This window comes from Bos taurus, chromosome 6 (genome assembly GCF_002263795.3).
Source record: "Bos taurus isolate L1 Dominette 01449 registration number 42190680 breed Hereford chromosome 6, ARS-UCD2.0, whole genome shotgun sequence".
In the NCBI taxonomy this organism is placed as follows: Eukaryota; Metazoa; Chordata; class Mammalia; order Artiodactyla; family Bovidae; genus Bos; species Bos taurus.
In genome coordinates, this window is record NC_037333.1 from 15,443,942 (window position 1) to 15,455,954 (window position 12,013).

At 40.4% G+C, this 12,013-nt stretch overlaps 1 protein-coding gene across 1 annotated transcript in view; it reads right to left on the reverse strand.

Annotated features, from left to right (window-relative positions):
- The window catches only part of EGF (epidermal growth factor), a 103,587-nt gene that overhangs the window by 28,808 nt on the left and 62,766 nt on the right, over positions 1 to 12,013 (reverse strand). The window contains 5 exon segments of the mRNA XM_059887707.1: positions 1,051 to 1,215; positions 1,928 to 2,095; positions 6,240 to 6,463; positions 7,931 to 7,955; positions 7,958 to 8,034. Of these exon segments, the coding sequence (XP_059743690.1) occupies positions 1,051 to 1,215; positions 1,928 to 2,095; positions 6,240 to 6,463; positions 7,931 to 7,955; positions 7,958 to 8,034 (659 nt within the window).

Genomic DNA, 12,013 nt, shown 5'->3' on the forward strand with positions numbered 1-12,013 from the left:
TCTGTCACCTAACTTATATCATGCCAATTGGATAAACATGAATTTTATAAACATCTAAAATAAAATTTAGGTTCTCTCTTATTAGATGTCTGTCAAGAGATGAATCCAAATATACCTTACTTGTCTGGATGCACATTCAAGGAAAGTAAATTAGCACCTCTGGTTACCTGTCAAATCAGATCTATTCTTCCTCGAACTCATGTTTAAAATGTGGATCACAAGCCTTATCAGTCTGGATTCCCCACACTTGTTTGGTATCCTCAACTTATTTATTATAAAGCACTTTTCGTTTCATATTAAGACAGTCATGTGGCTGGGGAGTTGTATATGACTGCCTTTAAAATAGAGGCCATAAAACTGGAGAAAATGTCTTTGAACATTCCCTGAGTTGGTAAAATACTGGCATTTATTTCTAAGAATAAGCTGTGTGTGCATACCTGCTCAGTCATGTCCAATTCTTTGTGACTCCATCAACTGTAACCCACCAGGTTCCTCTGTCCTTGGGATTTCCCAGGCAAGAATATTGGGGTGGGGTGCCATTTCCTACTCCAGGGGATCTTGCAGACCCAGAGATCGAACCTGGGTCTCTTATATCATAAATGGGGGGCTGAAGCATTGGAAGACTTTGAATGTTATATTTTGTTCATTAATTTTACAGCTGAAAGTGAAAGTTAAAATCACTCAGGTGTGTCCAATTCTTTGCGACCCCATGAACTATAGTCCACCAGGCTCCTCTGTCCATGGGATTCTCCAGGCAAGAAGACTGGAGTGGGTTGCCATGCCCTCCTCCCGGGGAATCTTCCAGACCCAGGGACTAAATCTGGGTCTCCTACAGTCTGAACCATCAGGGAAGGGAGGCCAGTTGAATTTAATTTGTAATGAGGAGCTGAAACTCATCAGAAAGAGAGAGAGAGAAAAAAAAAAACCAGACAGTTGGCACCCCTAAAAGTAAGGGAGCTTTTTATAACACAAAATATTAAAAATCAGCACAAGCACAGGAATCAATATAGAATGATATTCCTGAGCCAAAGTAAGAAAATTCAGCTGCACAGTTTGTCATATTATCTGACAATATCCGATGGCCATGAAGAGCCAGACACATTTTTCCATCTGGAGCTTTCACAAAACCTTCATGACACAAACACTGAGCAGTTTCAAACCTCTCTTTGCAAATATGTTCACAGCCTCCATTTTGATGTAAGCAGGGATCTGCTCCTAGCAGGGAGAAGACACGCATTCACAGATGGGCTTGGAGATAAAAAGGTTGCCGCTGATGCAAAGTACAGCATACAGCTTGGGGGAGAGACACTGTATCTAAGTGGAGTTTATATCAAGAGCTATTTCAGGAGAGTTCCTATAAAGAGCCACTGGTTCTCAGATAAGCTCAGAAAGTTATTACCTTATGAGTATTTATTGAATTTAGCCAGTACTTTTGTTCAAGAAGCTATTTGGGAAGATAGGAATCCGATTTCCAGACTCATCATCCAGTCAAACTGACAAAGGGTGATTCAGAAAAAAGAGTTACAGTGGAAAACCAAGTGGCTTTTCCATTTTGCTTTACCTACTCCTGGCTGAAGCTTACTCACTGGCATTCTCAGGAGGTGAGGAAAAGCCCAATGTGGGTAGAAGCTTCCTCTGCAGGCTTCTAAACTGCTCTCCCCACCCATCCCTGCTCCTGGACTTAGTGCCTTTAACCCAAGTCTTTGAAAAGGAACAAGTAAGTAAAAACTAATTAGGAGAAGAAAAGATGAGCTTGGAGGGATAAAGCCCAAATTCATTGCTAGACTGTCTTAATTTAAACAAAATTCAAGTCTCAGGAAATCTTAATAACTACCCAAATTAGTGAGAATTGCAACACCCCCCTCCCTTCCCTGCCATCAAACAATTTAAATAGTTGCAGATGCCAGTCAAAGAAAGACTAGTGTACCTGGTTTTGCCAATGGATGAACTACAAGCAGAGATGAGGGCTTCAGCATGCTGCCTGGGAGACGTACGCTATTTTTGCCAGTCCTCTTGTTCATCCTTGTTATCGATGGCATAGTCCAATCAGAGAACCACACGTGATCCTCAAACACAGCCACGGCAAATGGGTGACCTGGAAGCAGTCAAATCCATTACAAACATCTTGTTTTTATCATAAATATTGTTCAAAGGACAAAGAATACCCAATTCCTACACTAAATCAATTCTTTAATAAGCTGCTAAGCAATGTAATGAGCCACCCACATCAAGGAGAACCCGCGCGATGAGGAAACCTGTTAGAAGGGGAGCCTGGTGGTACGAAGTCCTAGCAAAGCCTGTTGTCACTCAGCATTCAGAGAGTGAGAGAATGTGGGTGACTGACATAATAGCACCAAGAAGAAGGAACCCGGGCAGAAATGTTCCCATGTTCAGTGATTCTATCACTACTTACAGACTAAAGAGCTTGACTGGGTAAGTTATTTTCCTCCTCTTTGTCTTAAGTTCCTTGTCTTTTTTTTTTTCAGAATTTTTTTATTTTTACTGATTTACATAATGACCAGTAGTGATTTAGAATTGGAACTCTTTTTAATAAAGAACAAGTTGCTGTTATGACTATATATCTGCCTACCCTGCAAAAATACGTTCTTCTTAAGCTAAGTTAGTACCAATTGGAAGCCAACTTTCCCTTTGCAATATTGTGAGCAGTATTTTGACTCTTCACTGGAGCTGAAATGGGAAGATATGGTTTACCAAAAGTAATATAAAGTAATAAGGCATTTTTATTTTCTTTAAAAAAAATTTTTTTTAGGTTCCTTGTCTTTTGAATGGCAGTAATAAGTAGTAGACTAAATTCACAGGTTTTTGTAAAATTTTTTAAAAATCTAAGGTAACTGAATAACAGTCTCCTCAAATTCCCATCTCCAGCACATTTCCATGCATCAAACCCCTACCTCCTTTCCTACTCTAGGACCTTGTTCTGTCAATTACCCCTTTCGTTTATTCATTCTCTTCATCTCTCCAGCTTCTTTCCTTTAGCTGATTAATATCTCCAGGTCTCTCCATCTTAATTCCCTCATCCCCTTGACCTCTCTTCTTTTCCTCTCTCTCCTACCCTTTGCAGCCAGGTTCTTTGGAAGTCATTTATTATCTGCTGCTTCCATATTCATGGCTCTAATCAACCCCCAAGTGGGTCTTCCCATCTTACCTCAACTAAACCCACCTCTCCACGCCACTGAAACTGCTCTGATAAAATATTCCAGTGTTTAGTAAGCTGAGAGATGTTTTAATATACTATCTCAAGTGTTTAGAGGCTATGGCTAAGAGCCCCTAAGTTTGGAAGCTTTGTATCACTGCACATCCAGTCACATTTCCCAGGCCAGTCGTTTTCGCAAATGAGCAACGGATTTGGTGGACTAGGATGAATGTCTCCCTCTAGTGGCAGCAAACTCAAATGATTAGTCCTGGTGAAATGAGTCTGCGCCCATCATTATTGATGGGGGCCCTTAAGATTCATTTTGGTATCTAGCCTTTGTTCCAAATAAAGCCATTAATGCAGGAAGGGAACTTTTTACATAACTTTTGTTTTGTTTTGCTTACTGAGATTAAAAAAAATACCTAACACAAAATTTACCCTCTAAGCCTAAGATAACCCACAGTTTCTGTAGTGTAAAATACATTCACATTGCTGTACAACCAATTTCCAGAAATTTTTTTTAATCTTGCAAAACTGAAAATCTATCCTCATTAAACAACTTCTCAGTCCCTGCCCAGCCAGTCCTTTGCAAACCCTATGTTACTTTCTGTTTCTGTAAGTGTGACTATTCTATTCAATAAATACCTTAAGTTAACAATATTTGTCTTTTGTAACTGGCTTATTTCATTTAGCCAAACGTCCCCGTGGAAATGGCAGCCCACTCCAGTATTCTTGCCTGAAGAATCCTATGGGCAGAGGAGCCTGGCGGGCTACAGTCCATGGGGTTGCAAGAGTTGGACATGACTTAGCAAATAAACAACCTCAAGATTCACCTATGTTGTAGTATGTGTCAGAATTAGCTATAGTTTTTCACCACAAACCCCAAACTACATATAATATCTCTTATTTTTTGTCTACAGGAGAGCCGCAATTGTGTGTTAAATTAAGAATGAATTCCTTCAATCTTTAAATGAAAAACCCTGAATTGGTCATTGAGATGCTACCATTTAAAAACCGGCAGGTGGTTATTTAGATATTTTCATACCAATTTGTATTTGTGAATGTATTTAATAGGAAGTTGCGTTGGTCATAAAGTAGAGCAATGAAAATTATTTATAAAATATCTGCTATACTTTTTGGCTTAGAATATGGTGTCTTTACATTCTAGTAGGGAATTTTCAAATCCCTTTATATACCAAAGCTATAAATTTACACTTATTTGGGAGATTCATTTTTTAACAATGTGTGGCTCCTGACTAGACTCGGTGACTTCACAGGAACCATACTGTACCCTCCAGTGTATCTCTACTTCCTACAAGATTCTATAAACATCTGTTGGGCGCATGGATGATAAAGCCTATGATTACAGACATGTGAAGTATGTCCATTTTTAAGAAGCTTGGAAGTAGGTAGAATTTTTAATTATATTTATCTTGATCTGTTTAATGTATAATGCTAATGCTAAGTCGCTTCAGTCATGTCCGACTCTGTGTGACCCCATAGACGGCAGACCACCAGGCTCCCCCGTCCCTGGGATTCTCCAGGCAAGAACACTGGAGTGGGTTGCCATTTCCTTCTCCAATGCATGTAAGAGAAAAGTGAAAGTGAAGTTGCTCAGTCGTGTCTGACTCTTAGCGACCCCGTGGTCTGCAGCCTGTCAGGCTCCTCCATCCATGGGATTTTCCAGGCAAGAGTACTCTAATATAAATTTAGAAATTCATTATCAAAGGGAAAAATTAATACCTTATACAAATTATTAGTTTTGTTAGCTCTTTCCTAGTAGAGAGAGACCGTGTTTTCTCATCTTCTCAACCAACCAGTTTCTAAATTCCTGAAGCATCTTTAACATCTCCCTGGCCTTTATTCTGGCATCCAATCTGTTACTAAATCTTCTGTTTTTCATTCCCAGTGGTTTTTTTTTTTCCTTAACACTCTAATCCTCCATTCTACTTTTAAATGGCAATGTTCTAGTTCAGGCTTTTATTAACTGTTGCCTGAACAACTGTTGTAACCTCCTAACTCATTCTGTTCTCTCCAAATTCCAATCCAACCCTTGTTACCTAAGTGGCTGTCCTGATATACCAATTTTATCAGATACAGTTCCTGCTCAAGAATTATGCAATGGCTCTCCAGTACGTTCAGAATGAATTTCAGTTAACATATTCTGGCAAGACTACAAAGACCAAATATATACAAAGACCAAATTTTGCAGCCTTATTTCAAATGATAATGTTTTATCAGCATTTATTTACCACATGGTCCAGTTCAAATACTGTCAAAATGAATCCCCCACTGTTACATCATCTCATAACCATCTGTACTTCTAACAGATAGCATAATCTACAGTGTTTCAAAATTATTTATGGAAATACATGACATCCTATGTAAAATCTGAAAATATAATAGAAGGGAAAATTTATTAATCTTTGTACAGAATGGCTAAAGGGAATGTTATCACTTGTGAAAATGACATTTTATAAAACATGAGAAATGATAACAGCTGAACAATTTCTTAAGAAACTTTTAAGTATTTAATATTTTCAATCTGCTTTTAAGAAATCTTGGCAAAGAGAAATGATAACGCAGCACTGTTTTTTAATCTAATATTCCAGTGTTCAAATAATCTTCATAGCTTATAAGCCCCTGGAGAAATCTGTTAGCCTGTTTGTTTCTATTCCTTTCTCACCATGTGTTTAAGGGTATGTGTATGGGGAGGGGGAGGGGGTGGTGAGTGTATGTGAGTGTGTGTGTGAGTGTGTGTGTGTGTGGGTGTTAACATTCATCAACACTCAATCAAGTTAAAGAAATAACCCATTCCAAAGCTTTACCAGGGCTTCCCTGGTGGCTCAGTGGTGAAGAATCCACCTGTCATGCAGAAGCCACAGGAGACACAGGTTCTATCCCTGGGTCAGAAAAATCCCCTGGAGGAGGGCATAGCAACCCACTCCAGTATTCTTGCCTGGAGAATCCCATGGGCAGAGGAGCCTGGTGGGCAGAGGAGTCCATGGGGATGCAGAGTCAAATACAACTGAAGTGACTTAGCATGCATGCATGCATACTGGCAAAAAGATAATCAAAGCCTTACCTACATCCTTCTGGGGAAGTCTTTGGCATTTTGAGCCATCCAGATTGGACATTTCAATCACAGACTGCTTGGCATCGCACCAATACAATTTGTCAGTTAAGTAATCAACTGCTATTCCACTGTGCCAGACTAGATCCGAGCTAGCTATAACCAGTCGGCCACTGCCTTGAAGAGAAGAACTTTCAATTCGTGGATTAATTCCTATATCAGTCCAGAATAATCTCCTTTAATCAAGAAAACATATAACAAAATTTGCAAGGAAAAAAATTCTTTTACTCTTTTATTATTAAAAACATCAATGTAAATCACTTTAGGATAAACTAAAGTGGTACATCAAGGAATACAGAAAACATGGCACTGCATGCTGGACAAACGATTTTCAAAATCAAAAAATCATCTTCTCTATGTACAACAACTTGGACCGAAAATGCTGAATTTAAGCTCTGATAATTAGATAAAGAGGAATTACTCATTTTTTAAAATGTAGTATATTGTATATTACAAATACACAAATACATCAAAAGTTTTTGAGTGCATATTCTTATTAGTATTTTACATTGCAAAAGACAATGGAATCTTGCTAGTCTATCCCTTGGCTATACATATGTAAAATTCACTGGTTATGCAAAGTGACAACATAAAGGGAAGAGCATATTTATCGATCATCCAGTTTTATATGATAAACTTGGTTAGCTTGGTCAGTTTTAAGTTCTGTGAGTCAGGTGCTGAGAGTTTTTTGAGTTCAATATGGTTCAATATCTTTTCACTGTTCTAATCACATGGCTAGCTCCAAATTAATGATCTATTTTCTATCAGTTTACTATTTTCTATAGACCATCATAACATTCTCATTATAGATAAAATAGTGTTGGTTTTTATCTTCAATTTTTTAACTAGGAAGGATTGTTTATTCTCTTAATTCTCTAAACATAAACCAATGGCACCCCACTCCTGTACTCTTGCCTGGAAAATCCCATGGAAGGAGGAGCCTGGTGGGCTGCAGTCCATGGGGTCGCTAAGAGTCGGGCACAATTGAGCGACTTTCACTTTTCACTTTCTTGCATTGGAGAAGGAAATGGCAACCCACTCCAGTGTTCTTGCCTGGAGAATCCCAGGGACGGGGGAGCCTGGTGGGCTGCTGTCTACGGGGTCGCACAGAGTCGGACACGACTGAAGCGACTTAGCAGCAGTAGCAGCAGCAGCACAATTAACACCCAGAGCCTTCTAACCTTTCACAATTTCTCTTTCCTATTCTCTAAATCTAGGACTGACCTATCACTGCAACTCATGATTTTTCTGAAGAGAATTCATAAGCCATGCAATCCAAATATCATCCTCTCAGGGAATAGTATAGTTTTTAAAGAAAGTACAGAGTGTAGTGGGCTTATGCCTCATTGATTAATGAATCACACCCATTTCTTTTCAAAAAGAAATTGAATTTGCTTAAAATGAAGGGTTTTCTAAACAATAAAATTTTATACAAGAAAAGTAAATCAAAAGACATTAAAAGGAGGAGGAAGTCACGCTAGCCATATAATTTCCAAACACTTGAACACATCTCATGGATTTTCTTGGTTTCTGATTCCACTGATTACCTGAGATCTTAAGACAAATTTTGGACACTAGCACATCAAACATGAAGTGTTCTATGATCTCTGCAAAAAAAGGGCCTTAGTTTCACAATTACTTACTTGGCCATTGGATGAACAGCATTCCTCGTGGCTGAGAGATGCCCTCCTTAATGATTATTTCACAATACTTTCCATTTAAATCACTCCCTTCAATGAGAGATTTCCTAAAATGCATGTAAAGGGGCTTGTTACACCAACTTTACTTTTTAAACAAAAATACTTTCCCTGTTGCTTACTGAAGAGCAAAATAGGCATTCTAAACTACCCTATCACACACGCGCACAAGCACATACACATTCTCACGCACGAGTCAGGAGAAACACTCTCATAGTCTGGTTTGTTTTTTTTGTTTTTTTAGACACAATGTTTTAATTAGTTTCTCAATATTTAACCCACTTTATTAAAATACGCAGTGAAAGGTAAGGTAAGAGGGGCTATGTCAGTGGCCCGACAGTGTTAAAGTCAGGATGTTTAAATAAATACCACCATTCCCTTCTCTTTACAACTTCCCAGCTCCTGCTGAAACCAGTAAGAGCCAGAGGAACCACCAGCCTCTGGCCACAGACCCTAGGGAGCAGGGAGAGCAGATCTCTCAGGGCCACAGAGTCAGCCAACACAAGGACGGGTAGGGGAGTGTTATATTGACTTTAATTTTCTTCCGTGTGATTCTAAGACAAATGGGAGAATTGAAATATTATTTGCTACCCTTCACATTAAAAAATGATAACAACTCTTTGGAATCTGGCTGGGGAGAAAACTTCTGTTTTCTAAGTTTTTCCATTTGCCAAACAAATCTCTATTATCAAATAAATATTTACGAAGCACCTAATGTGTGCCAGGGATTGCCCTAAGCATTGGAGACACAATAGTATACAAAACCCAGCTCTGTCCTTAAAGAGCTTAAAGATCCACAGAAGAGTGAGGGGGAGGGAGGGGGCCAGGAGGGAGGCCAGGAGGGAAGAGAAAAAGAGAAAGAGGGAATTATATTACGGAATGTGTAAGAATGCAACTGACACAGAGGGAAGTAAGTCAGAAAGAAAAAAACAGATATCGTACGTTGTGCTTAGTCGCTCAGTTGTGTCTGATTTTTTGCAACCCCATGGACTGCAGCACGCTAGGCTCCTCTGCTCATGGGGATTCTCCAGGCAAGAATACTGGAGTGGGTTGCCATTCCCTTTTTCAGGGGATCTTTCCAATCCAGGGATCAAACCCAAGCCTCCCGCACTGCAGGCAGATTCTTTACCATCTGAGCCAGCAAGGAAGCCCAAATATCGTATATTTGTGCATATATATGGAATCTAGAAAGATGGTACTGACGAACCTATATGCAGGGGAAGAACAGAGACACAGACACAGGGAACAGACTTGTGGGCAAAGAGGGGGAAGGAGAGGGTGGGCCAAATCAAGAGAGGGACATTGACATGTATACATTCAGTTCAGTTCAGCCGCTCAGTCGTGTCTGACTCTTGGTGACCCCATGGACCACAGCAGGCCAGGCCTCGCTGTCCATCACCAACTCCCGGAGTCCACCCAAACCCATGTCCATTGAGTCGGTGATGCCATCAAACCATCTCATCCTCTGTCGCCCCCTTCTCCTTCTGCCCTCAATCTTTCCCAGCATCAGGGTCTTTTCAAATGAGTCAGCCCTTCGCATCAGGTGGCCAAAGTATTGGAGTTTCAGCTTCAACATCATTAACATGTGTAAAATAGCTAGCTAGTGGGATATTGCTATATAGCAGAGGGAGCTCAGCCTGGTGCTCTGTGACAACCTCAAAGGGTGGGATAGGGTGGCAGGTGGGAGGGAATTTCAAGAGGGAAGGGACATGTGTACATGTATGGCTGATTCATGCTGTTGTGTGGCAGAAACCTATGCAACATTGTAAAGCAATTATTCTACAATTAAAAATAAAGAAAACAAGCAAACAAAAAAGAATGCAGCTGGCAGATTCAGGGCCATGGCTTGGAGGGCACCATGAGCCCCAGCAGCTCCCTGGAACAGGCAGGATCACAAACAGAAGGGATAAAAAAGAACCTCCCTTCCCTTCCATGTGAGGCCTGCTTGCCCAGTTTCCCCACTGCAACCTAGAAAGTACAGCTATATTTCATTCAATAAGCATCTGGAAAGGCCTAGCCCTTGTTCTTCCGGGCAGTGTGTGCACACAACAGACCTGCCCAGAAACACAGGGCAGGATCATTCCCTCCTCCCTGTCCTACAGAACAAACGCTAAGGAGATCTTCTCCAGGGGGCTTGCTCGAGTGCCCTTTCTAGACAGGGGAAGGGGCTTGATTTCTTCTTCCTCACATGCCATATGCAAGAGGGAGACAAAGATAACACTGGCTCAGGGCCTGGGCTGGGGCAAGTACGCTTTGCAAACTATCAGCTTAGAGCAGTGGATAGTTGGAAATTATTTGTACTGCAGTGCCACTTTATTCCTAGATGAAGGGGTTGTAGGAAGGGCACTGCTAGGCAGAAGGCATTTTTGAACTCAATGTGTCAACTTCACTCAGTCCCAGCTGTCACTGTGCCTGTGCCCTGGGTAGGAGGCAAGGAATTCTGAAGCCGCTTGCTTGTGACCAGAGGAGACACAGCTGTCAGTTCTGATCTCATTGTTTTATCATCTCTAAATTCTCACTATTTTGAGCAGGAGTGAGGGGGTGAGAATTGATACAGATGTAAGCTCCTGACTCTGGAGCTGTCTCAGGCAGGACGGCTGGTATTTGCTCTCAAAACTCCCCAAGGGGGTCACCCAAAACACACTTCTGCTTGATTCAGCCAGAAAGCATATCTTGAATTCCAGTGTTGGTCATGAGAAAGCAAAGACAAGGACGAACATTTGGGTTCACATGAGTTCAAGCATAACCCTCAATCGAGTGGAACATCTTTCTTTTTAGAGTCGTTATCTAATTGGTCTCAATGCCACCACTGGGATCCTCTAAACCAAAGGTCCCCAACCTTTAGGATCTACTGCCTGATGATCTGTGGCAGAGCTGATCTCATAGTAATAGAAATAAAGTGCACAATAACTGTAATGTACTTGAATCATTCCAGAAGCATCCTTCCACCCCTGGTCCATGGAAAAATTGTCTTCCACGAAACTGGTCCTTGGTACCAAAAAGGTTGGGGACCCTGACCTAAATCCATCCTGTTTCCAGGGCAAGAGCTGTCCATCCAGAATTCTAGAAGAGTGATTTTCTTACCTTATAGTGGTTTTTGTCGACTCAAAAAGATGAGCAAACAGATACTTTGTTTTCTTCCTGATTCTTTTTACTAAGGATCTGACTTAGTAAAGAATCTTAGTATCAGAATCGGGACCCCTTATCACTAAATAATAACATTGCCAGGGGAATTACCAACTTCCTTCCTTCCTACAGTTAGATGTTAATATGAATCTGTCTTCTCCTAAGCCAATATAAACCATAAGCATCCATTCTGCTTTTTTTTTTTACTTGGTTAAGAGTTACTATATAATCTAATACCACAAATCAAATTTCTAGCTAATATCAAGGTTTTCAAACTATAAACCTCTCATTTCCAGACAAATTAAAGGTTTTCTCTTAGCAGCTGCCTTTAGAGGGAAGAGGACTTGAGAAGGGCTTGTTATTACTCAAGTCAATGAACTAGGGAATTTGAGGTCTGATAGGGTGGTGCTTGTCTATCTCCTGAAGGCACTGCCTTGGCAGTGGGTACTACAGTACTACTAATCAAACACGTACAATTAGAGGTGCCATGAGGATGTGAGAAACGCGAGGAGACCCAGCATCCTTAGAGAGTCCAAAAGTGGCTGACATCTGCTGTCCTGATCAACGTTTCCAAGAACAGCCGTGTACAAGCTCTGTCATTATGCACAGGTAACATTTTAAATGTCCTTTTAAGTAGGTTCAAAACAGAGAAGGCCATTATTATCATTTTTATCATTATTACAACTGAAGTTGATTTTCACTTGTTATAGGACTCTGGGTCAAGCATGTTTAATCAACCCTGGTTGTTGGAGGCAGCACGTACCTATGATTATTAAAAACATATTATTTTTAAGATTATTAAAAAGTTTCGGAAATGGTCACCCTTGAGTTCAAATTCCAGATCCAATACTTGCTGGCTGCTTCTTGGGAAAGTTGTTTTACCTCTCTGATTCTCAATTTTTT